The sequence below is a fragment of the Schistocerca nitens genome, chromosome 3 (genome assembly GCF_023898315.1).
Source record: "Schistocerca nitens isolate TAMUIC-IGC-003100 chromosome 3, iqSchNite1.1, whole genome shotgun sequence".
Lineage (NCBI taxonomy): Eukaryota > Metazoa > Arthropoda > Insecta > Orthoptera > Acrididae > Schistocerca > Schistocerca nitens.
Window position 1 is genome coordinate 127,534,302 of NC_064616.1, and position 27,585 is coordinate 127,561,886.

The 27,585-nt window shown below is 43.9% G+C and overlaps 1 protein-coding gene across 1 annotated transcript in view; it reads right to left on the reverse strand.

Annotated features, from left to right (window-relative positions):
- Positions 1-27,585, reverse strand: part of LOC126248070 (probable medium-chain specific acyl-CoA dehydrogenase, mitochondrial) — a 209,362-nt gene that overhangs the window by 69,320 nt on the left and 112,457 nt on the right. Inside the window, exon 8 of the mRNA XM_049948721.1 lies at positions 9,182-9,322. Within this exon, the coding sequence (XP_049804678.1) occupies positions 9,182-9,322 (141 nt within the window). The remainder of the gene's footprint in view (positions 1-9,181; positions 9,323-27,585) is intronic.

The following is a 27,585-nucleotide window of genomic DNA, read 5'->3' on the forward strand; positions in this document are numbered from 1 at the left end:
CTCCAGGAGCCAGGTGATTGAGTGCCACAGAATTGGTGAGGCTTTCTTGCAAGGCCTTGAAAGAGGTTTCCATCTCCAGGGTCCACTGGAGGGGGCACTTGCCTGTTGTGTTGTGGTCTGCCAGTTCGCTTCTGAGAGGATTTCATGTTGCAGGGGTTCCTGAGAGGTGGCATCAGTAAATATTAACCAAGCTGCGGAAATTCTTCAGTTTTTGATAATTCTGCAGCCATGGAAAGGCACATACAAATATCTAATCTCCCAGGTAAGGGTGTGATGCCATGTGCCAACACTTTAGAGCCAAGGAATGTTACTACACTTGTCTCCATTGAGCATAATTCCATAGTCAGTTAACCTCTGTCACACTGTCCTTAAATTATGTTCATGTAATCAGATATTTTTAGAACATACTAGTATGTCATTGAAGTAAGTGAAGCAAAATGCAAGGCCCCTTAAAAACAGAACCCAACCAAAAAGCATTGACACATCTGGGCAGCAAGTCCAGAAGGCATAACCAAAAACTCACGTAACACTGCAATGATAATGCCATTTGTACTATGTCAGTCATTGGTTGCCACTGGAATCTGATTATATACTTTTGGCATTCTAACACATTAAAAATGGTTATACCTGCCAGAGCACTGGTGAAATCCTGGATGTTTGGTACTGGGTATCTATCTAGGATTGTTCAGGCATTTACTGAAGTGTTGGCAGAAGAGCCAACACCGTGTTGCTAGAGGAGGCCGAAATGCAAGCGTTTAAATACACGTTGGCTGGCGTGAGGTCTGGAAAATGACAAGGAATTATAGTAGCCAAAAATAGTACATAGCTTCTGGAATACTTAACTTTAATCCATAATTGTAGAACATCGGTCTGACTGTACAAGCATCCCAAGATAAATAACAATCTCAATATAAACTGTTAATGGCGTCTTGCTAGGTCGTAGCAAATGACGTAGCTGAAGGCTATGCTAACTATCGTCTCGGCAAATGAGAGCATAATTTGTCAGTGAACCATTCCTAGCAACGTCGGCTGTACAACTGGGGCGAGTGCCAGGACGTCTCTCTAGACCTGCCGTGTGGTGGCGCTCGGTCTGCTATCACTGACAGTGGCGACATGCGGGTCCGACGTATACTAGCGGACCGCGGCCGATTTAAAGGTTACCACCTAGCAAGTATTGTGTCTGGCGGTGACACCACATTTACCACATGGTAACTGCTGTAAGATGCCATGAACCATACTTATTGCATACTAGATGCAGTGATGAGGACCAAGGACTGCCTGAACAGTGACTCCATCCTGAAGCATCTCTTTGAAAATAGCTTTGGTCTCGTGCAACTGTTCCAGTATGATCCTACAGGTGTGGAACAAAACAGGCAGCCCAGGGGTGGTAAAAATGTGGTGCACTATTGTGTGTATGGCCACGCCTCATGGCTTCATGCAAGGCAGTAGCCAAAGGAGGTACGAAGGGGGTCTGGACCCCTCCCTCTTCCAATGACCTGCCTGATATTACACATGACCTACTTGCTGTCTCCACCCCATCATTCCTCTCTCTGGATTCCAGCCAATATTGTTATTTATGTATAAGTACAATAATTGTTGCCTACAGTGGTAAAATTAAAGTTTGCAAAATGTTGCCTGATTATATATGTTACCGTGAATGACTGAAATTTGGGAATGTAGACTTTCACCGGTGAATGTCAACAGGTACCAAATAAGTCGGTGAAAGATCAAATATTTCATTACATTGTCGACACACACTGGAGAGGGTCCAAATGTACAACAATCACAGATATGCTTTGGTGGAGGTCCAAAACGGAAGAGTCAAAACAACAAGTGACTGACTCCGAGCAGAACAAAGGCTTTGGCCGGAGAGAGCCAATCAGCTTTGTCAGTTTTATGCAAGCTTTGATAACACAAGCAACGTTTTCTTAATTTTTTTTTTTCTGATACCCTAATTTTTACTAAATGGATACTGCAGTAAATCGTAATCTTTTTCATGAAAAGTTAATTGTCTTCTCGTTTACCTGCAATTAATGCATTTGTTTTTATTTTTCTCAAGAAAAGTATTCTAAAATACTTTATGAAGTGGTTTCTGCTAAAATTAAGTGCAACACACCTTTGGATTACAGACAATTAAAACATTTTGATGTTTTGAAAATTAATGAAGAAGAGAAGTTAATTGTACCATTAAAACCAGGGGAAACGAACATACAGTATTATGTTAACAATGAAGAATTGTACAGTTTACTATATGAAATTCACATCAGAATAGGCCATGGAGGAAAAACACATATGCTTAGAGTTGCAAGTTCAATACAAAAATATTACATATGAAGTTGTAATGTTGTAATGTTGTATTTAAATTTATGCAAACAGTGTCAAATGAAACACAGTGCACCTAAGAAATGTTTTGTTGTGAAACCAATGGTTAGCTCTGAATTAAACTCAAGATGTCAAATGATCTTGATAAATAGAGATGGCAAATATAAGTTATAATGGTGTGACTGCAGATGTAACAGATAAACTTAACTAAGTTTGTCCAGCTACGACCTATGAAAACTAAAAGAGCTGAAGAAGTAGTGCATCATGTTCCTTCAATATTTTTACCATTATGTGCACCAGCAATATTGCAATCAGATAATGGTAGCAAATATTTTGGATATGACATTATTACTAAATTCTCTATGTGGAAAGATGTTAAAGTAGTTTATGGAAAGCCTCGTCACAGGCACACAAGGCTCAGTTGAAAGGGCCAGTCAGGATATACAGAATATGCTAACTGCATGGATGAATGATAAAGACACAAATAAATGGTCAGATGGTTTATCCTTTGTTCGATTTGCCAAGAACACTACATACCATGAAGGAATACACCAAAGTCATGAAGCCATGTTTGGCGTTAAAGCAAAATGAGGCATAGCTTCGTCTTTTTTGCCTGGCGAACAAATCGCAAATATTGAAACTAAAGAACAACTCAAAGAAATTGCCAATACTTCTGAAACCAAAGAACAGCATGAAGAAACTGTTAACACTCACAAAAAAAAATTTGAGGTGTGGTCATAGTGAAAACCATATTCCAAAGAAAAATATTGAAGAGGACCTACAGCCTACAACATTTTCACATCAAATTCTGTCTGAAAAACATTAGTTGATTTCTACAAAAAGTGACTGTGAAAGAAAATATTCTACTGCAAGCAACAAAGATGTATTCATACATTATCACCAATATGAGCTGGAGGAAACTGTTTTTGTGAGGTTTGTAACAAGTCCCTGATGTCGACCATGGTCGTACGGATAGCTGAAATGTGTTAGTGGTTGTTGTTGGAATAGAAGACCCCAACTTCTATAAACTGGCAAATAAAAATGGTACCCCTCAAGCAGCTTTACACACATAATCAGTTCATAATTTCTAAAGAAAGGTTACTTTCCATAGATAAGATTTCTTTTCAAGAAACGTCACTGAGAGAAGCAGCTGAAGCTAATTCGATAAGTGAGGGACAAGGCTATACATGCTGTCATTGCAAAAGGAAGTGTTCCACTTGTAAAAGCAAGGGACTCTTGTGCAATTCAAAGTGTCATAATAGTTTAAGTTCTTAGAATAAATAAGATTTGAATCACATAAGTAAGTAATTTTTTATAACAATTATTTTCTTTACTCATGTAGAATGTGTGGTGTCACTGCCAGACACCACACTTGCTAGGTGGTAGCTTAAATCAGCCGTGGTCCATTAGTACATGTCGGACCCGCGTGTTGCCACTGTCAGTGATCACAGACCGAGCGCCACCACACGGCAGGTCTCGAGAGACTTACTAGCACTCGCCCCAGTTGTACGACGACTTTGCTAGCGACTACACTGATGAAGCCTTTCTCTCATTTGCCGAGAGCCAGTTAGAATAGCCTTCAGCTAAGTTAATGGCTACGACCTAGCAAGGCGCCATTAGCCTTACATAGCTTGTATCTAAAGAGTCTCACTTGTATAGTCAAGAGCGATGTACCACAAGGATGGATTAAAGTTAAGTATTCAAGGAGCTACGTACTTTTCTTTATAGCATTCATTACGTATCCTGTTTCAGACCTCACGCCATCCTTCGTGCACAAATAGCGTGCATCTCGGCCCCCTCAAACACTGTGTCGGCTCTCGTGTCGACACAACAGAATGTACTTTGTATTTTAAATTCTTGGTCATTCCTTTCAGAAAGGGAGGCGAAAAAGTTACGTCACCCTTGTGACATTTTATAGTGACTGAATGACGGAGAAGAAAATATAAATCTCCAACATGTTCAACATTCACCATTAGTGCATGGTGAATGTCAACATTTACTGGTGTAAGTCAGAAATAAGGGTATTTAGCAAATATTTTGGACATACACTAAGCGACTATGTGAATGTTGACATTCTCCGGTGAAAGTCAAGATTCTCCAGCTTTTGGTATTTCACTGTAACACATACATGATTATGAAATTTGAGCTATATAAACTTGACAGGAAAGGATTTGTATGCCCCTTGAATTAGTCAGCATCTCACACAAAACATAACAACAACAACATTATTTGGATTAAGTTTTAAATTCTTTGTACTTCGGGACAATGTTTTTAAGGGATTGTGGAGTTCTTTGTTTACATGTGATGTGTTACAATAGAGGAAGGAATGTGTGACCAATGGAGGTACTATATTTTACTTCTTTATTTTCACCTTTAGACGTACATTTAGTTTTTAGTCAAAACAAAAAAAAAACTCCTCAAAACCATGTTCTGAAACAGTATGACGTGTGTGTTGTCTCATGATTTTGGGGTAACTTGTGGCACTGTGTGGTGGAGAAACAAATACTAACACATGTAAATCTAACTGATGATGGAGGTTTAAACTTTCAAAATGCATTATGGATACAAATAAATCAGTGATTGGTAACAATGAGCTTGTTGTTTCATTTGAAAAGAACTGCATAGAAGGTGAGCTGAGCATCTCTTTGAAGCCTCCCAGGACTAAAAGCCATATGATAAAAGCATGAGCCTAAATGAGGAGAATTAGGGTTATTATTTATTTGTCTGCCGGGATGTTCTTTAATGCAAACAAAGATCTTCCTTATTTTGCAAGAAGTGAGACACACACGCGTAAATGAGGAAATTTAGGAAAATGTGTGGCTGGATCATTATGGATCCTTTGCATTTTCACCACCAAAAATTGTTCTAATTGTTCTAGCTTCTCTATCAAACAGAGACATCTTTAGTCCAAAAGCCATATCAGTAATAATCATGGTGTCCCAAAAAATTTATGCTTGCCTCTTCCTCATCACTTTCTCAGCTAAAATTCAGAGTGAAGTTAAAGGGAGATAGGAGTGCTGCAATATGACAAACCACTAAAAAGCATTGATGCTCCAAACTAAGGAGATTGCATCTCCACTTGGTGAAAACTCTGAGATCATTGTTGAATAAAATACTTCATTAATCTATAAGGAAATATCAGGAATAAATGAAAAAAATTGTCTTTTTATGGTCATCTCTAACAAATCAGATCCCCCCGCATTCTGTGACCAAATACTGGCTATGTCATTGCTTGACAGTTCACTGTTTTTCCTACCATGTGAAAGGTGTGTACTGCAAAATGACCCTTTACACTGGAAATAGTGTGCCCATTGATGGAATATATGAGGCAAGCATTTCGTAATCCATGGTCAAAATGGTTTCTGCGAGAAAACTGTGCCCAAAATTGGTTGAGTAATGTCAATCAACACAAATATCCATTTGCAGTACCAGCGAGTCTGACACCAAAACCCAAAGTCTTGGAACCATACGTGTGTATGACAGAATCGTTTACTGCCATTAAAGGGACTGCATTGGCTTGCTTAGCATCAGGAGAGTACATGGCCAGCAGAATGCTGATGTCCAATCCCATGTCGATTAAAAACAGTAAGCCTGAAGAAAAGTCACTGACAAACAGCCTCTGTGATGTTGCTGGAAACGACAGTGTCAATGTTTTACTGCAGCTGGTAGTACAGTGAGTAGTTGTATATGATGTGTGTAATGTAAAGCATCGATTGGTCCTCTGCGGTAGGTGCTGTAAATGGCTGTCACAGTCTGTTGCACCTAAACCAGATTATGTTTGGCATTTGAGTACAAAAAAAGTTTCAGCACTTCATAGCTTTTAACCAAAATGTCTTTGAAACCAGCAGATTTCTGCACTAGGTAGCTGATAACTGTAAGACCGGGGTGCAAGGGCATGGTGTTTACACATGCCATCTGCAGCCACAGTTCATAGTTGCACTGTCTGTAGATGCTTAGCTATCTTCTTGATGGTGCCATGGAGACTTTGGAGATTTTTGGGTACGATCAATGGTCATCAGGCAGCAGCAAAGTTTCAACTCATTGGACTGGTCCAGCATGGGTCACTTGTCTCCAGCAGGAATGATGGTTGTCACAGTGGCCACCATGATGCATGAGTTGAATGTGGTATGCTCTCTGTCAGCAATTTGCATAATGGCTATCCTTCATGAGCAATTAATGTTAGCTGAATGTGTGGTAGCTGTTATTGTTTCCAGATGTGTAACAGAAAAGTGTCTGAAATAATACTGGCATCAGTCATTGTATGAAAATGTCTCCAGAATTCGTATGGTGTCTTGTCACCATGCCTCTTGTCGCTAAGGGATCTGAGTGAGCATTTGATCCATTGGTTTTGTGCAATATGAGATCAGTGCCATTTTGAGAGTATTGTAGGCATTTTGAAGAGGATGGGAGGGGAATGTATCTGTGTAAATCAATGCAAATAACCTATACATGAGAATGCAGTTTCTTCTTTGGGCTCACCAATTATTTAGAAACAACAAGAACTGATGTATGTGTTTTATACATAGATGGTAGTATGATAGTGTTCACTTTTATCACACACAGCCAAAAATCATAATTCAAAGACATTGTCAAGCTAACGAGAACTGCTAAATCAAAGAGCATCTCCAACTTTATCAACTAATTGATACGTAACAAGTGCTTTGTTTGTCACTCTCACAATGTCTTTATTTAATGTCTTTATTTAATGGCATCTAGCAAATTATATAATATGGAAAGAGAAAAAGTTGTTCAGAAAATTCAGAAACACTTAGTGGATGAGTACCCACAGATGACGAAGAAGATGAAGAAGAAGAAGAAGAAGAAGAAGAAGAAGAAGAAGTAGTAGTAGTAGTAGTAGTAGTAGTAGTAGTAGTAGTGCCCAAAATCTTCTTAGCCATCCTCTTAGACTGAAATTTCTGAAATTTTTTTATCTACTAGTTAATCCTCAGTATTGCAAATGCTGTTAATATTCCTGTGTGTCTATCATATCAGTACTTTGATAGTGCAGTGGAAAATCTTAGTTGTACAAGAGATGCATACCCAGCTTGCTTAAGACAAAAGCTTATGTTGATTACTATACGTAGCTTGATTGCACATAGCTAAAAAAAAAGGGAAAAAAACTTTAATGCTTACAAATATTTCTGTTGTCAAGGTGATGAGCATAGGATATCCCATGCCAAACTATTCTAATCCTTCACTCTTTTATCACCTTATGAGTATTTACAACCATTTTTGTTCCACGATTTAACACACTTCATAATGATTTTATCTCCTTACCTTAAATACTCCTCCTGTGTCCAGCTTATATCTTACATTTTACACAATATATTCACCCACTTATTTCTGGTAAATAGCCTCAATACTACCTCTTTTCCTTCTCTGTGTGTGGCTTTCCCATTTCTTTGACACTATTTGTCCTGCTGTAGTCTCCTGTTACATACCTGGCTGCCTTTTGTTGCACTCCTTGACTTTCAAAGGTATCTTTGTGCATAATCCCATATCTCTGCAGCATACTCAAAATGTGACCTTACAAGCTACATTCTGTAACCTTGTTGACATGTATAAGACACATCCATGGTTTGTTTGCTGCCTCACCTATATGCAGATCCCAGTGAAGCTTCGCAGCATTCATTGTCTCACCCAGCTATCAGCATAGCTGTCCTGCTGTGATATCATCTGTTTCCAGTTAATCACAAATAACAGAACTGATTGATGACTGTACACCTATTTTATGCTAATGCTATCTCCTCTGCAAGTCCCAAAAATATCATTCCCTCTGTATTGTCAGTGACTTCAAAGTCCTTCTGCATCAGCTTGAATTTTTCTGTGCTTTTTATTTACTTACCTAGTATTACATCATTACTGAAAAGTATTAATTCAGATTCTCTTCTTTCAAAAATATCAGACACAAAACAGAAAAATCAATGACCTATTTCTATGAGGGAACATATACTGTTATACAGCTCACTAGTCTTGCATCAATCCCAGTCCTCACAACAAATTAGTAGCGTTATGTGATTTACCATATTAAAAGCTTTTGAGAGATCAATGGTTATATAGCCAAGTTGCTGTCTCCTTTCAATCACTTATGATCAGTCCCACTGAAAACCAGTTACCCATAACTCGCATGTAAACCCTACTCACAAGTAAGTGTGTGTGTGTGTGTGTGGGGGGGGGGGGGGGGGGGCAGATGAGGGAAGAACAAAAACACACACACACACACACACACAACAGAAAGAAACTTTACTAGCTACTGGAATAAATCATTTCTTGAACTACTTTTAATACACGTTGATTCCTATACTATCACCCTATTTTCCATGAAATGTATGTCAAATGCAAGATTCGGATGGTGCCAGAATTGAAATATTTTCTACTATTAGAATGGAAAACAAAAATATGATTTTTTCCTGACTTGAGGTATTTCTGGATTGTGGCCTTCAGTGGTTTATGGCGGTAATTGTGTTGTAGAGACATATAACTGGTATCATTTTCAGTTTCAACTTCTTAGCAAGTCATCAGATTAACTGTCAAAAAAGTTTTCTTGTAATATTCTGCTTTATCTTTCTTTTTAAACATATAATCTGATGAGGATTTGTTAAGAAGTCAAAAATATTTGTGTGACCTAAGGCTAAATTTAGTTTGCATTACAGTCACTGAATTCCCCAAAGGCAGCATGACTAGACTGTGTAAGCACTCTTTTGTCTCACTGTGAAACTTGTTCCATAACTTTAAAAATTCTCCTACCTAGTGCAGATGAGGGAAGAACAATTGCACATGTTCTTATACAACAATACTAGATTGAACTGTAAAATGTGATTGTGAAACAATTATAAGTAACTTCTTAATAAAGACTCACCGGAGGCCGAGTTTTATCAAAAGCACCCATGGCTATCTTGAATCCAGCTCCCTCAGCAAGGAGGACATTTTCTTTTGGTACTCTTACATCCTCAAATGTTATACCTCTGGTATCAGAACAGCGTTGACCCATATTAATTTCCTGTTAATGAACAAAGCATAATGTTAATAAATTATATAAATATATAAACAATACCTCTTATAATCACCAACAGTGTACTTTAAATAAGACTGCATAATAACAAGTAATGAAATTTTACTTATTGTGCATTTACAGTTTAGAAGTAAGAACACACAATAAAATTAGTAGGTGCATTGGGGGTATACAGGGCACAAAATCTAGCATACAGAACTGCCACCTCTGGCAACATACACATAGCATATGTGATGCTTTTCAAGAGGACAGAACAGTGGTAGGTCATGACCTTGTCAAAGGAACAATCCCAGTGTTTGCATGAAATGATTGTACTGTACAGTCATCATGATTTAGTGATTTAGATTTGTATAAATCTTCATTCTACTGAATATGAGGAAAATGTCTTAACAACTGCACTGCCTTGGTCAGTTGGTCACTATAGTATAACATCCGTTCCATTATACATAATTTTCACAAGATAAAGTTTGATATAAAAATAGATTTGCACCAATTCTTCACATCTCTACATTATCATTGCACATGCTATTGACACTTACTAGTAATTCCATGACCACAAACATGCTGTGCTACGGTCGCCTGCAAACTGAATAAACATCCCCCCCCCCCCCCCCCCCCCATGAGATAGTGTACTCAAGTGAATGAAAAGTCACTAGCATCACCTAGATCTTAGCACATGCTTTTCTCTTAAGAGAATTATGTTGTGATCATGTGTGGTAATGTGACAGAGTAGTGGTTAACAATGAAAGAGAATTATGGATGTTGTAGTTGTCCCCTAAGTAATATTTTAGCTGCCTTTTTAAATACAAATATTTTACTACCAATAATCTGTCTCATCTTCTTTGGAAATTTACTATACAGTTTTATTCCCTAATGAAGAATGCTGTTCTGAGATTTTCTTGTTTGTTTTTCTTCAGTAAATGCAAGTTCAAACAGGCTCTTGTTCCATGATTATGTCTAGATCTATTAATAAAATACTAAAGTTTTTCCTGAACTGCATAACACTCTGGTACCTGCACTCACTTGATGTAGTAAAAATACTCACTTACTTAAAATATTTGTTGATAATGAACCCAGATACTACTTTTAGTTATAATTCTCAAAGCCATTTTCAGCAATTTGAAAACATTCTTTTCTGTGGACCAAGGACACTAAAATGGACACTCATAGCTAGAAATTGCACTGCTATCATTATAACTGTACTCAGTTACTTAAGAAATTGCATTGATAATTAGAAAAATATTCAGCTAAGTTTGGATAACAATCCTTTAGCATTATCAGTAGTGTTTTTATGATGATATTTCCATCTCTTCTGCACTTTTTTCTGTATTTCTCAACTGAAAGATTTCAAATATTTTAATTAGCTTTTATTTAATGTCATCTAGATAATTACAAATCTTTTTTTCAGATGTTACTTATCTTAAAAGTACTTGTTCAATTGTTGTCCAGTAAAATTAATGAAACAGGAGTAATGTTAATCTGAATGATATTTTGCCCTACGCTTTAGCAAACACTGGCTTGAACAGAATACATGAGAACTAATATACCTTCCTAAGTTCAAACATGCAAGCATGTTTCGTAGTAAAACTGAGCTATGGGGTACCTGTGTTGTTTTGGTGTTTAGTTACACTGTTGAATTCCTGTCCAGTGAAAAAAATATAGAACTCTCTATAGATGAATTACCAGTGTAAAATATAATTACAATTTGCATGTACAGGTCACCAGATGGAGACCAAAGAGTGCTTTATAATCACATGGAGGAACTTTTGGAAGAAATTTTATCTCCCAAGAAAAATTTATAATATTGTCTTTGAATTTATTGGATTTTGAGAAATCAATATTGAAATCTCAATGCATAAAATTAAATTTACTGCAGTCATTCACCATAAGCTCAACTGTAACTAATCCAACTATAAAAACATCAACCTCTGCATCTATCATCGGCCAAATTTTGATAAATACATGAATTTATGCCTATAACATAGAAGTGGAAAACGCAGGTTTTAGTGAGCAATATGCTCAAATTCTTACAATGAACATTGCAGGAAACTCTAAACTCCATGGAGTACAATCCATTGTAAGGAATTTCAATATTAAAAAAAAAAATTTAAAAAAATCTGGAATACTTTTGTTTCCTCCTGAAAGGTGTAAATTGGAAAGATGTGTACAACTGTAATGATACCAATGAAAAATTTGATAAGTTTAAGGCCACATTTATGCATTTTTGAAATACCTTTATCCCTTTCCTGATCTAGGTGTTCTACATTTAACTCCGTTCAAAAAACGATCTTTTCTTGGGAAAAGCTATCATACGAAAATAAGAGAAGGTTGTACAAGTACTCCAAGCAAAATATTAGTCCTAATTCTATTGCCTGTTTCAAAATACACAAATGAAAACACACTAAAACAACGTGGCAATTTATAAGAAGATAACGGGTTCAAGGTTAATTTCGAGGTTACTTAATCACAGTAATACAGAGCTGATTATGAATAACAATAAACTGACGGTAGACAAGTAGCTAATGCTGTCAATCATCATCTCTCAAATATAGCACTGTAGTTGATAGATATATATCATGGCACACAGTCGGACAAAAGTCAGATCAAAAACATTATTGCAAATACATTATCCATGTATTCAATGACACCTGAGGAATTATCAACAATTGTAAAAGGACTGCCTAATAAACATTTAGTGAGTGCTGATGAGATACCAGATGATATCATCAAAGCTAGTGCAACATTTATTGTGGAGCCACTAGTAGACACTGAAAATACACAACCCTCAAATGATAACTTTACTAATAGCCTAAAAACTGCATAACGTAACACTCCTGCATAAGAAGGGTTCAAAATGTTAAACTGCTAATTATAGGACAGTTTGTTTTGTCAGGCTTCAGCAAAAAATGTTCCTTAGATGGTTAAAGAAAAGCTGATAAAGGACTCGCAACATGGTTTCAGGGCTGGCAAGTCAACGCAACCAATGTTTGCCTTTTTAAATGAAATATTAACAGCAGTGGATGATACACAACATGTATCATTAACATTCTAATTATAGTATGTAGTGAGGAAAATGCAACATTGGTTATGCATAGCTTAGCACAATGGATCTAGGTCAATAGCTTAATCATACATTTTGAAAAAGCTATAACAGGTTTTGCATTATGGAGATTTTGTATAGTGTAGAAGTTACCTGTTTTTGCAATGGGAGGAAAAAATATCTCAAATCTGAGTTACAGAAAAATTTCAGGCAAACTTATTAAAGAGGATTTGAAGTGGGAAATGCACCTCAACAATCTAAATTAAAAACTGAATACAATTACATGCTGCTCATGGCTGTTGATATGTACCATATTAATATAGTCTCTACTGTTGTATGGAATAATTTTTTGGGGAATTCCACAATTTTTTAAAAAACATTTCTACGCCTACATCAGTACTCCACAATCCACCTGACAATGTATGGCAGAGGGTGCTTCTGGTACCACTAACTGATTTCCCCATCCCTGTTCCACTAACAAATGGCATGTAGGAAGTGTGATTGTTGATAAGCTTCTATATCAGTTCTAATTTTTTTAATATTTTCATCATCATTTCACAAGATTTACATGGGAGGGAGTTATATGTTGCCTGACTCTTCGTAAAAAGTATTCTCTCAAAATTTTAATTGTAAACCTTTATGTGATGCACAGTGCCTCTCTTGTAGCATCTACCATTGGAGTTCATAAAGAATCTCTGTAACACTCTTGCATCAACTAAATGATCCCATAATGGAACACACTGCTCTTCATTGTGTATTTTCTCTCTCTTCCATAAGTTCTACCTGGTTAGGGTCCCAGACTGATGAACACTACTCAACAATCGGTCAAACAAGTGCCTTGCAAGCCTCTTATTTTGTGGACGAGTTACATTTTCTTAAGTTTACTCCCTGTTATCTGTCTGGTGTTGATAACGATGAAAGTAATCAATTTTTGACAATGTAATGTAATTTGATAGATAAAAATCTACTCACCAAGCAGTGGTGGTAGAAGTCATGTATGAAAAGAGTTTTTATTTATGCAAACTTTAGGAGCCAGTGGCTCCTTACCCCCTGCGGGTTCGGGGGTTAGAATAGGCCCGCGGTATTCCTGCCTGTCGTAAGAGGCGACTAAAAGGAGTCTCAAATGTTTCGGCCTTATGTGATGGTCCCCTCTCGGGTTTGACCTCCATCTTTCTAAATTATTCCGAAGAGCGAGCCAATTGGGGAAGGGCGCCTTACATGGTGCACTGTATCCATCGTGCGTTGAGACCTTTAGCCGGCTTTTTCATCGTTGCACTGGTGTCCCGCTCGTTTTCCATCTCTTGGGCGAGGATACGTCCCTGGGTGCGATTCCCACGCTGCAATCTGCAGTGTTTCTTTTAACTGCGATGACGACCTTGGACTGTTTTGCACCTAAGATCCAGCACGGTAGCCAGCCCGTTGTGGTGGGGCCGCCATGTACCCTCTTGGTTGTAGCCCCCTGACAACACAGGGATCGCTCTACTGATGCCTGCGCCGTTAACTCCCCACGTATGCCAAGGAGTAGATGCCCATCTCCTTGGGGCATCAGGACTCCCAGCAATGGCCATCCTGCCAGGTGGCTATTGCTGTGGCTGGGTGGCGCCCGTGGGGAGGGCCCTTGATGTACCACGCTTCATTGCGGGTCATCCGCCCTGATGCCACCTACTCCGACCATCTCTCGCTGGTGGGCCTCCACCACCAGTCTCTAAGCGATCGAGGTCTAACCTCAACAGCAGGAAATATGAACCACGATCATTTCCCTCCCTGGCCACTCCATGGGAGGAACGTATGGCAAAAGAAGGCAGTGGAGACTATTCACCCCGGTTCCTTGTGTGTACGCGAGTTGATGGGGAATCGTTTATGTCAACCAAGCCCCAGTTTTTTGTGGAGCATTTAGAGGACAAGTTCGGGGAGGTGGAGGGCTTGTCCAAGATGCGCTCTGGTTCCGTGCTCATCCAAACGGCATCCTCTGCCCAGTCACAGAGGTTGCTCAATTGTGACAAGTTGGGGGATATTTCAGTTAGCATCACGCCCCATAAGTGTCTCAACATGGTCCAGGGTATTATAATCCACAGGGATCTTCTTCTGCAGTCCGACGATGAATTACGCGCCAACCTCGAACGACGAGGTGTTCACTTCATCCGGCGTGTCCATCGGGGTCCGAGGGATAATCAGGTAGCCACCGGTGCCTTCATCTTGGACTTTGAGGGTGATGTATTACCCGAAAAGGTTAAGGTGATGGTTTACCGTTGTGATGTGAAGCCATATATCCCTCCTCCGATGCGGTGTTTTAAATGCTGGAAGTTCGGGCACATGTCATCTCGCTGTACTTCCAGCATCACGTGTTGGGATTGTGGACGTCCTTCGCATCCTGATACTCCATGTGCCCCGCCTCCTATCTGTGTTAACTGCAGAGAACACCATTCCCCCTGCTCGCCAGACTGTAGGATCTTCCAGAAAGAAAGGAAGATAATGGAATATAAGACTCTGGATCGCCTGACCTACACCGAGGCAAGGCGGAAATATGAGCGGCTACATCCCGTGCCCATGACATCCACCTATGCCACTGCTGCAACAGCGGTCCGATCCTCTCCCGTGTCGTCACGTACTGTTGCCTCTCAGCTATGTCACAATGAACCGGCCCCCTTGGTTGTGGGGGGCACTTCCCCCTCTGCTGCTCCATCTACTCCAGGAGCAACAGCACCCCAACCATCGGGGACATTCGTCCCCCCCTTCCCAGCCGGAGAAGCGTGGGGCTTCTTTGGCTACTCTAGCCAGGAAGGGGTCCCTTGGGGCCCTCCCTTCCCATGCTTTTCCCAGTGTCAAAGCAGACACCCGCAAAGTTTTGAAACAACAACCGGTCGCTGGTCATAGGGCTTCACGGTCGTTGTCCGTCCCTGAGACTGACCTAGTGGGGCCCTCCCAGCCAGACCCTCCAAAGGCACAGCGTGCGAAGCAGTTGAAGAAAAAGGCTCCCAAGCATCCTGACATTGCGGTGGCACCTGTCCCACGGCAACCTTCAAACTCTGCGTCTGAGGATGAGGTGGAGATCCTGGCGTCCGCTGAGAACCTTGATCTTGCCAGTCCCTCTGACGCCATGGAAAGCACTGGCACAGGTGCTCACTTGGAGGCAGCAGGTGACCCAGCGGCGTCTGCCTTCCCTGTCTCGTCACGCCTTTCCCAGCCATGGCCAATACCATCCTCCAGTGGATCTGCAGCGGTTTCTTCCACCATCTAGCTGAGCTCCGCCAACTTATCAGCCTTCACCCTTTCTTCTGCATTGCTCTCCAGGAAACTTGGTTTCCAGCAATGCGAACCCCCACCCTCCGTGGCTATCGGGGTTATTATAAGAACCGAGCAGCTTATGAAAGGGTGTCTGGTGGCGTCTGCATATATGTCCTTCACACTCTGCACAGCGAGTCTGTCCCTCTCCAGACGCCTTTAGAGGCTATCGCTGTACGTGTGTGGACGCCACAGGCTGTTACCATCTGCAGTCTTTTCATTCCACTGGATGGTGATGTCTCGCAGCATGTCCTGGCTGCACTGGTCGCCCAATTGCCGCCACCTTTCTTGCTATTGGGCGACTTCAACGCCCATAACCCTCTGTGGGGTGGGTCAGTGGCAACAGGTCGAGGCGCCATCGTTGAGCATTTCTTGTCGCAGCTTGATCTCTCGCTGTTAAATGATGGTGCCTTCACACACTTCAGTGTGGCGCATGGCACCTACTCCGCCACTGACCTTTCAATCTGTAGCCATAGCCTCTTACCGTCTGTCCAATGGAGTGTGCATGACGATCTGTGTGGTAGTGACCACTTTCCGCTCTTTTTGTCACTACCACAGCGTCACTCTTCTGGGCGCCCTAGCAGATGGGCTATGAATAAGGCTGACTGGGACTTGTTCTCCTCCACTGCCGCTTTTGAGCCTCTCTCTACTGACGACATTGATGCGGTGGTTCAAATGGCTCTGAGCACAATGGGACTCAACTGCTGAGGTCATTAGTCCCCTAGAACTTAGAACTAGTTAAACCTAACTAACCTAAGGACATCACAAACATCCATGCCCGAGGCAGGATTCGAACCTGCGACCGTAGCGGTCTTGCGGTTCCAGACTGCAGCGCCTTTAACCGCACGGCCACTTCGGCCGGCGATGCGGTGGTTCAATCGGTCACCACCGGCATCGTTACTGCCGCCGAATCTGCCATTCCCCGTTCTTCTGGGTCCCCTCGGCAGAAGGCTGTGCCTTGGTGGTCGCCTGAGATCGCTGAAGCGATTAAAGATCGCCGGCGGGCGCTCCAGCGTCACAAGCGACATCCCTCCATAGACCACCTTATCGCCTTCAAACGGCTGCGTGCGCGGGCCCGCCTCCTTATCCGCCAAGGCAAGAAGGAGTGCCGGGAGCGGTATGTGTCCACCATTGGCCTCCATGTCACTCCATCGCAGGTCTGGGCCAAGATTCGACGCGTCTACGGCTATCGGACCCCTGCCAGCATCCCTGCGCTCTCACTGAATGGAGCAGTTTGTACTGACTCCGACGTCATTGCAAATCGCTTAGCAGAGCATTTTGCTATGAGTTCCGCTTCTGCGAATTACCCCCAGGCCTTCCGCTCCATTAAAGAGCGGATGGAACGTCAGAGCCTTTCGTTTCGCACCAACCACCCAGAATCTTACAATGCTTCATTCAGTGAGTGGGAATTTCGCAGTGCCCTAGCTGCTTGCCCTGATACCGCTCCTGGGCCACATGGCATCCACTGTCAGATGCTGAAACACCTTTCAGTGGACTGCCAGTGGCGCCTTCTCGATCTTTACAACCGTCTTTGGGTCGAGGGGGAATTTCCGTCGCAATGGCGGGAAGGCATTGTCATCCCCGTTTTCCCCCCTGCGGGTCCGGGGATTAGAATAGGCCCGAGGTATTCCTGCCTGTTGTAAGAGGCAACTAAAAGGAGTCCCTCCCCCTCAAGGGGGTAGTTAGCGCCTGCGTCCGGAGACGGACGGTTCCACAACCTCTATTTGCGGTCATTTTGCTTTTTCACTTCTCGTTTCTTCCTTCCTTTGGTTGGTTCCTTTCTTTGCTCTTCTCCACCTCACTGTCTTCCTTACACTTTCCCCTGCAAAATCTCCTTGCCCTCTCATTGCCTTCTTCTCCTTGCCTTCTCATTGCCTTCTCATTGCCTTCTTCTCCTTGCCTTCTCTGGTCTCCGCCTCGGCGTTTGAGACAGTCTGTCCTCTCTCTCTCTCCCTCTCTCCTTTTTCCTCTTCTTCCTTCCTCCCTGTGCGCGCCTGAAGGCCGACCCACTCGTTCGCACGCGTAGCCGGTGACGGGGTAACGCGTAATTCCCCGCCCTCGGTATACATGTAAGGCACGCGCGTACCCCCTGGTAAAGGCCAGGCCCGGGGAGGGGTGACTGCCTGAGCTGATACCTTCTGACCATGCCGATTGGTCCCTCCGTCTGTTTCTTGGGAGGTGTGACCTGAGGTGTAAACATTCACCTAAGGCGGGAGTGCCCTCTGAGAGGGTCCCCACAAGGAAGGAGCGCGCCATCGGAGACGCTGGCAATCACGGGGGATTCCTCCGCAATGGTTTCCACTCCATCTCTCTCGACTTCTGCCCAAAAACGGAAACGTGACCAGCTACCAGTGACAAAAGTACTACTGCCTACCCCACAGTTCCTCGTCGTTTCTCGATCTGAAGACGGAAAGGATTTTTCCTCTGTCAACCCTTTCGTTATCCAGAAGGGCGTAGATGCCATAGCCGGATCTGTTAAATCTTGTACCAGGTTGCATAACGGTACCTTATTACTCGAAACTGAGAGCGCCTTTCAGGCACAAAAACTGCTTCGGGCCACACTCCTGTACACGTTCCCTGTCCGGGTGGAGGCTCACCGAACTTTGAATTCGTCTCGTGGTGTGGTCTATACTAGATCCCTCGACGGCTTGACTGACGAGGACATTCAATCTTTCCTCGCTGAGCAGGGCATGACGGCTGTCCATAGGGTCATGAAAAAGGTCAACAATGACCTTGTACCGACCCGGATACTTTTCTTGACCTTTGATAGTGTTAAGCTGCCATCACGCAGCAAGGCGGGCTACGAGGTTATTTCTGTTCGCCCCTATGTCCCGACACCTACGCGCTGCTACCAGTGTCAGCGTTTCAATCACACTCGACAGTCTTGTTCCAATGCGGCTAAATGTGTCACTTGTGGCAGGGATGCCCATGAGGGTGACTGTCCACCTCCGTCTCCTAGTTGTGTGAACTGTCAGGGTGACCATGCCGCATCCTCCCGCGACTGTCCTGTCTATAAGGAAGAACGCTGTATCCAAGAAATTCGGGTCAAAGAGAAAGTGTCTACCTCGGCTGCTCGCAAGCTATTGGCTAGTAGGAAGCCCACGCTGCTCCCAGCGGGGAAATACAGTACTGTCCTCGCCTCTCCTCGGACTACCAGGGAGGTGGCAACCCAGACATGCGATCTGACCTTCAGCACCACGGTCGTCCGTTCGGCCAGTGCTAAGATCGCGCGGTCGACGTCTCCTCTTCCTCCCATCACCCCACAGGCACCAGCCCCTTCATCATCTTCTGCTAAGACGAAGACCCAGAAGTCAGATGCACGGGCCTTCAAGAAGGAACCGTCCCGTGCAGACTTCCTACGTACCTCGACCTCCCAGCCTTCGACCGGTACTTCCACCAAACGACCTTCCAAGAAGGCAAATAGGAAGCACAGTTCTCCTTCTCCGCCACGGCGCATTTCTTCTCCTGCGCCACCCAGCGGTTGCTGCCCCAGGCCGTAGTCCGTTTCGCCTGGCTGCACCGCTGGTAGCCGAACATCTGGCCGTTCACCGGCGGAGGAAGCTCCCCCTCCCGGCCATCTTCCCAAGATGGCCGATGAACCTATAGACCCAATGGACGATGACCTTCCGCCTACTGATAGCGGCGGCAGTGCTCGCTCGAAGCCAGGCCCTCAGCAGCCTTCGAGGTGACCCCTTCTTTCATCTTCCTTTTACTTTTCTTACGATGGCACTTATTCACTGGAATATTCGCAGCATTCGCTCCAACCGAGAGGACTTGAAGTTGCTGCTCCGCTTGCACCGTCCGCTCGTCGTCGCCCTCCAGGAAACGAAGCTACGCCCTTGCGATCAAATTGCCTTGGCACACTACACCTCTGTGCGTTTTGACCTACCCCCTGTGGTAGGTATCCCAGCTCATGGAGGGGTTATGTTGCTGGTCCGGGATGATATTTACTACGATCCCATCACGTTGCACACCGGCCTGCAGGCAGTTGCCATCCGCATTACTCTCCCCACTTTTACATTTTCCATTTGTACCGTTTACACTCCATCGTCGTCTGCTGTTACCAGGGCAGACATGATGCAACTTATTGCTCAGCTACCTGCACCATTTTTTTTAACTGGAGACTTCAATGCCCACCATCCCCTTTTGGGCTCTCCAGCATCCTGCCCGAGGGGCTCCCTGTTAGCAGACCTTTTCAACCAGCTCAATCTTGTCTGCCTCAATACTGGCGCCCCTACTTTTCTTTCGGACACATCTCACACCTATTCCCATTTAGACCTCTCTATATGTACTCCCAAACTTGCACGCCGGTTCGAGTGGTATGCACTTTCTGATACATATTCGAGCGACCACTTCCCGTGTGTTATCCATCTCCTGCAGCATACCCCCTCTCCGTGCTCATCTAGTTGGAACATCTCCAAAGCAGACTGGGGGCTCTTCTCTTCCAGGGCGACCTTTCAGGATCAAACATTCACAAGCTGCGATAGTCAGGTCGCACACCTCACAGAAGTCATTCTCACTGCTGCTGAATATTCCATCCCTCACCCTACTTCTTCTCCACGTCGCGTACCGGTCCCCTGGTGGACCGCGGCATGTAGAGATGCTTTATGTGCTCGTCGACGTGCTTTACGCAGCTTTAAATGCAACCCTACAGTGGCGAATTGTGTCAATTATAAGCGATTACGTGCACAGTGTCGTCGTATTATTAAAGAAAGCAAGAAAGCCAGCTGGGCTGCTTTCACAAGCACCTTCAACAGTTTCACTCCTTCTTCTGTTGTCTGGGGTAGCCTGCGCCGGCTTTCTTGCACTACGGTCCACTCACCAGTTCCTGGCTTGACGGTCGCGAATGACGTCCTTGTGGCCCCTGAGGCTGTCTCCAATGCCTTCGGCCGCTTTTTCGCAGAGGTTTCGAGCTCCGCTCATTACCACCCTGCCTTCCTCCCCCGCAAATAGGCAGAGGAGGCTAGGCCACCTAACTTCCGCTCCTCGAATCGTGAAAGTTATAATGCCCCATTCACCATGCGGGAACTCGAAAACGCACTTGGCCGATCACGGTCCTCCGCTCCAGGGCCTGATTCTATTCATATTCAGATGCTGAAGAACCTTTCTCCTGTGGGTAAAGGTTTTCTTCTTTGTACTTACAATCGCATCTGGATTGAGGGACATGTTCCCGCATGCTGGCGCGAGTCTATTGTTGTCCCGATTCCTAAGCCGGGGAAGGACAAGCACTTGCCTTCCAGTTATCGACCCGTCTCGCTTACCAGCTGTGTCTGTAAAGTGATGGAGCGAATGGTTAACTCTCGATTGGTTTGGCTGCTCGAGTCTCGATGCCTCCTTACCAATGTACAATGTGGATTTCGTAGGCGCCGCTCTGCTGTTGACCATCTGGTTACCTTGTCGACCTTCATTATGAATAACTTCTTGCGGAAGCGCCCGACCGTGGCTGTGTTCTTTGATTTGGAGAAGGCTTACGACACCTGTTGGAGGGCGGGCACTCTCCGCACCATGCATACATGGGGCCTTCGCGGTCGCCTCCCTCTTTTCTCCGGTTAGCTTTATGTGGGTTCCTGGCCATGTCGGTATCCCCGGGAATGAAGCTGCAGATGCCGCAGCCAAGGCTGCGGTCCTCCAGCCTCGGACAGCTTCTTGTTGTGTCCCTTTGTCAGATTGTACCAGGGTAATTTGTCAGCGCATTTTATCGTTGTGGCATGCCGATTGGGCTGCACTTACAGACAAGAAGCTTCGGGCCTTAAAACCTCTTCCCGTGGCTTGGACGTCCTCCTCACGCCCTTCTCGGCGGGAGGAGGTAGTTTTGGCCCGGTTACGAATTAGACACTGCCGGTTCAGCCATCGCCATCTGCTGACGGCTGCGCCGGCGCCGTTCTGCCCATGTGGGCAATTGCTGATGGTCCGCCACATTTTAACTTCCTGTCCGGATTTTAACACCCTGCGTCTTGATCTTGGCCTGCCCTGTACTGTAGAAGCCATTTTAGCGGATGTCCCACGAGCAGCTGCTGGCGTTCTTCATTTTATCAATTTGACAACCCTCTCAAAGGACATTTGATTGTGCTGTTTTCTTTTTTAATCCTATGCCTGTCAGTCTGTCTTTTACCGTGTTTTCTGTTTCGTTGCTGTTTTAAACTTGTGACTCGCGGTGCATTCCTAACGTAGTCTGGGCGCTAATGACCGTTGAAGTTGTGCACCCTAAAACCACAAAAAAAAAAAAAAAAAAAAAAAAAAATATATATCCCCGTTTTGAAACCTGGAAAGACCCCTCTGGAGGTGGACAGCTACCGTCCCATTAGCCTCACCAACGTTCTTTGCAAGTTGCTTGAACGGATGGTGAGCCGGCGCTTGCATTGGGTACTGGAGTCTCGGGGCCTTCTGGCTCCGTCTCAGGGTGGGTTCCGTAAAGGCCGCTCTGCCACCGACAATCTGGTGAGCGTGGAGTCGGCCATCCGTTTTGCCTTGGCCCGCCGTCAGCACCTGGTCGCTGTCTTTTTCGACATGCGGAAGGCTTACGATACGACATGGCGTCATCACATCCTTTCTACGCTTCATGGATGGGGTCTTCGGGGTCCTCTGCCGATTTTTATCCGCAATTTTCTGTCGTGTCGTACCTTCCGCGTGCAAGTCCCGGCCTCGTATAGTTCCTCCCACGTCCAGGAGAACGGTGTGCCACAGGGTTCTGTTTTAAGTGTCTGTCTTTTTTTAATAGCCATTAACGGGCTTGCTGCGGCCGTGGGAAATTCTGTCTCCGCTTCCCTGTATGCTGACTACTTTTGCCTTTACTACAGCTCTACTGGCATTGCAGCTGTTGAACGTCAGCTACAGGGCGCTATCCGTAAGGCGCAGTCTTGGGCTGTAGTGCATGGGTTTCAGTTTTCGGCAGCCAAGATCCGCGTTATGCATTTCTGCCAGCGCCGAACAGTCCATCCTGAGCCGCGGCTTTATCTTGCCGACGAACTCCTTGCTGTGGTGGAGACCCACAGGTTTTTGGGGGTGGTTTTCGATGCCCGGTTGACTTGGCTGCCTCATATCTGGCAGCTTAAACAGACGTGTTGGCGGCATCTAAACGCTCTGAGATGCTTGAGCCACACCCGCTGGGGCGCCGACCGCTCTACCCTGTTGCGGCTCTACCAGGCGTTAATCCAGTCCCGTCTGGATTATGGGTGCCTGGCTTATGGCTCAGCAGCCCCATCTGCGTTACGGGTGCTGGACCCAATTCTCCACAGCGGGATACGCCTTGCCACTGGTGCTTTCCGCACCAGCCCTGTGGACAGCGTACTAGTGGAGGCAGGTGTACCTCCACTGCAGTTCCGACGCCAACGTTAGCTGGCCACTTATGCTGCCCATGTTCTAAGCTCGCCTGGGCATCCAAACTATCGTCTCCTGTTCCCACGATCGGTCGTCCGTCTGCCAGAACGTTGGCCCCGGTCTGGTTGTACAATAGCGGTCCGCATCAAAGAGCTTCTCTCTGGGCTTCAGGTTTTCACTGTTCCACCTCCTTTCCGGGCTACTTTGCATACACCCCCATGGTGTGTTCGTCACCCTTGCCTTCGGCTCGACTTGGCACAGGGCCCGAAGGACTCAGTCCCTCCAGAGGCCTTCCGCCGCCGCTTTTATTCCATCCTGGCCACGTATCAGGGCTCTGGCATTGTTTACACTGACGGTTCGATGGTTGCTGGTCGTGTCGGATATGCGCTCACTCTAGAGGACCGTTCCGAACAACGTTCCTTGCAGGATGGCTGCAGCGTTTACACTGCTGAGCTGGTCGCCATATCTCGTGCCCTGGAGTATATCCACTCCTGCTCTGGTGAGTCCTTCGTTATCTGTAGCGATTCCCTGAGCGGTTTACGAGCTCTCGACGAGTGTTTCCCTCGTTCTCGTCTGGTGATGGCTATCCAAGAGTCTCTGCATACTCTTGCCCATTGCGGCCGCTCTGTGGTCTTTGTGTGGACCCCCGGTCATGTCGGTATCCCGGGTAACGAACATGTTGACCGCCTGGCGAAAGAGGCCACCAGTAAGCCATCTCTGGACGTTGGCCTCCCAGAGACTGATTTGCGGGCAGTCTTCCGCCGCAAAATCTTGGCGCTATGGGACGATGAATGGCGCGAACTGACAACGCGCAATAAACTCCGTGATGTCAAGGAGACGACGGTTGTGTGGCGGTCATCCCTGCGAGCCACTCGCAGGGACTCAGTAGTTCTTTGCCGGCTCCGCATTGGCCACTCCCGGCTGATACACAGTTATTTACTGCGCCGGGAGGACCCTCCTCTATGTCGATGTGGGGCGGCTTTGACGGTGGCCCACATTTTGATGGCCTGCCCCCTTTTAGCTGTGGTCAGGCAGACTTTTGCGCTGCCTGATACGCTCCCTGCCCTTTTAACAGACGACTCCACTATGGCTGACTTAGTTTTACGTTTTATTCGGGCAGGGGGATTTTATCATTTAATCTGAGTGTTTCTGTTTTATTTTATTGTTTTGTGTTGATTCTGGCCTTTGGCCTATGATTTTAAACTGATTTTTTAATGTGTTTCTAAGTGGTTGGCTTTTCCTTTTTTATTTATATGGTCGGCCAACCACCGTCACACTCTGTGTGGTTTTAGTTCGTTTTGTCTTGTCTTTGTCTCAGTTTCTCTTGTTCTGTATCGTCTTTGATCTATTCTGTTCCTTGTTTTTATTCTCTGTGGGTGTTCTTTGTATTTGGAAAAAGGGACCGATGACCGTAGCAGTCTGGTCCCTTTCATCCCCCAAACCAACCAACCAGTGGCTCCTCCTTCTGGCAGAAGGGATAAAGGGGAAAGAAGAGGCATGAAGGGAAAGGGACTGGAGAGGTTTAAGAATAGGGATAGAGTTTGGAAAAGTCACCCAGAACCCTGGCTCAGGGGAGACTTACCAGATGGGATGAGAAGAAAAGAATGCTGTCTGGGGGTCTGCTTTTCCTGCTGTTTGTTTCATGTGGTCATTCTACTCAGGGTCACTCTGGACAGTTACTCCTTGACATTTTATGGTAGATGCTGTTTCCAGCAATTCGTCATCAATAGTGTAGTTGCACAGTAGAGGATTTCTTTTCTTATGTATGTGCAATATGTTACATTGATGAATAATGCAGGGACTGACAATCAGCCCTGAATGTAAATAAATCATATGCAGGTCATTCTTCAAACCAATCTGTCTTCTGGCATGGCTACTTTTTTATAGACAACTGCATAATCTCTGAACAGTCTTAGAGAGCGTCTGTCCCTTCCAACTAGATAATTTATGTACAATGTAGATAGTAATGGTCCTATCGTACTTCCTCGGGGTGTTCCAGAAGATACCTTTACATCTGTTGATTTTGTTCCATTAAGAGTGACATGTTGAGTTCTGTGTGCAAGGGAGTCCTGATTCAAGTCACAAATCTGGTCCAATACCTGGTAAGCTTGTATTTTTTTCATTAGATGGCAGTGCAGAGGAGTGTCAAATGCCTTCCTGAAGTTCAGGAACACAGCACAATGAGTTTTAAAATCTCCTCTGTTTGTGGAATCAAAGTTGATTTTCATAGAGATCTTGCATTCTCCAAAAAAATCATAGTTCTTGAACATAAAACATGTTCCATAATTCTACAACAATATAAACCTGCAATTATGTGCACCTGTACTATTACCTGTCTTGAAAATGGGAATGACCTGCACTTTCTTCCAGTTACCAAGTACCCTTCACTGCTCTAGAGAACTGTGATAAACTACTGTTAGAAATGGCAAAGTTCTTTTGTATAATCTTTGTAGAATCTTACAGTCCTGATGCCTATCCACTACTAAGCGACTGTACTTGCCTTTCTATTCCACAATCGGTTATCTCAATATCTGCCATTTTGACATTCATATGATGATTGGAAAATCATAATACAGTTCCTCTTTTCAGAGTGAAACAGCTTCAAGACTGAATTCAGTATTTCAGCCTTCTCTCTGATATCTTCCGTTTCGATGCCTGTGTGGTCACTGAGTGACGGAACAGATGATTTTGAACTGCTTACTAAATTTATGAAAGACCAAAACCTCTCAATGCTCTTAGTCAGACCCTTGGAAAAATTTCATTTTCAAAGTCATTGAACACTTCTCTCGTTGACCTCCTTATACTTAATTTTGCTTCATTCTGCTTTTGTTTGTCTGCTAGGCTTTGGCTTCTCTTGAATCTATGGCAAAGCTCTCTGCTCATGCAGCAGTTTTCTAACCAGCTATTAAACTATGGTGAGTCTTTCCCATCCATTAAGACGTTGCTTGGAACATACTATGGTTAGCCCACTGTACTCAGGTTTGGAATGCCATTCTCCCAAATTTATGTCTGGCCATCCTGATTTAGATTTTCAATGATTTTCCTAAATTGCTTAAGGAAAATGCGGGATGGTTCCTTTAAAAGGGCATGACCACTTTTTCTCTCTATCCTTCCATAATCAAAGCTTTTGCTCCATTTCTAATGCTTTCATTGTTGACGGGACTTAAACACTAATCTCCTCCTGCTCCTCCCTACAGGAATATACTTTCCTAAGGCATACTGAACTATGCTTTTGAGTTTTTCCCATTTGTGCTCCACATCTTCATCTTCAGCATTGCTACAAGTTTTATTTAGCTTGTGACAGTTATATAGACTAAAATCTTGTTTTGATTTACTGTCAATTTCAAGTGTTGTGTCTAGTTCTTATGATGCACAAAACGTCCTGGAGTTTTTTATATCTTGATGTAAACTCACACACTAATAGTGATTTCTATCAAGATATAAAAGCTCCAGAATGTTTTGTGTTTCGTAAGAACTAGATGCAACACTTGAAGCTGACAGTAAGTTGAAACAAGCTTGTAGTGTAAATAAATGAAGCTAAATAAAACTGTAGCAGTTAATTTGACTAATTCCTGAATAATAGCTGTAGCAAATTGCAGTGCAGCAGTGATAAAACTGTTTTTAAATTATTTTATTATGATGCTAGCCAAGATAATTACATAGCATGCCCAGAAACCTGAGATAAGAAAATTAAAACAAAAAAAAAAAAAAAATACCCTACAATGTACATAAGCTAGGAGGGATGCAACTCGCAATGTTTATCCTGTGATAGCAGTGCCTCTAGTGGTATAGAGATGAACTAAAAGACTGTTTTTCCCTCTTTTAACATGGGTGTTGTGCTTCTCTTTTTGTGTTGTTCTGTGGTGGTAGCAGCAGCAGCTCACAACTCCCATGATTGCCTTGCAATGTTACTCCAAACACCAGTTACATATAGAATGGATAACATTCATACGTGCTGAGAACTTTCCTGGTATGCATTGCTTAACTTATTTCAGTAATATGAAAGTGATGATGTTCAGTTACCTAACATTGTTATCCAAATTTTACCATAATTGTATGAAGTGGCTAGTAAACAAAATTACTGCTATACCAGACAGTCCTCCATTTGTAGATACTTGGTTCTACTCAGTTAATATATGTACTACTAACTCACTCCATCTTTGACTGAGGTCCTTGCAGTTCTGTCATTATGTTGTGGCTAATCTCAGGAACTACTGTAGGGATTTAGATACGGTTTTTCTCAATATGTAAGCTGATTAATGAGGAAGGTTTGTGAATATTATTTGCAGTTTTTTCATACAAATTGGCTGAACAATGATGAATAAGACTTCCATCATGGGGAAGACAATGCCATTGCCATCTAGCAGTGAATTATATAACTCTTTGAAATCATGGTAGCTCACACGGCCAGATGGTGCTGTCAGGGAGGTACCAATGTTACATGCAGAAAGATGCTGCATACTATTGTTCCAGGGATGGCAGAGGGTGTTCTGTGACACTGTTACATGGCAGTGTGTGCTACATGTTAGTGTTACATGGTGGAGGGTGCCCTGTTCCATTGTTATAATGTATGGGGCCCTGTCCACCATGTGACATTGACACAGGGTACCAC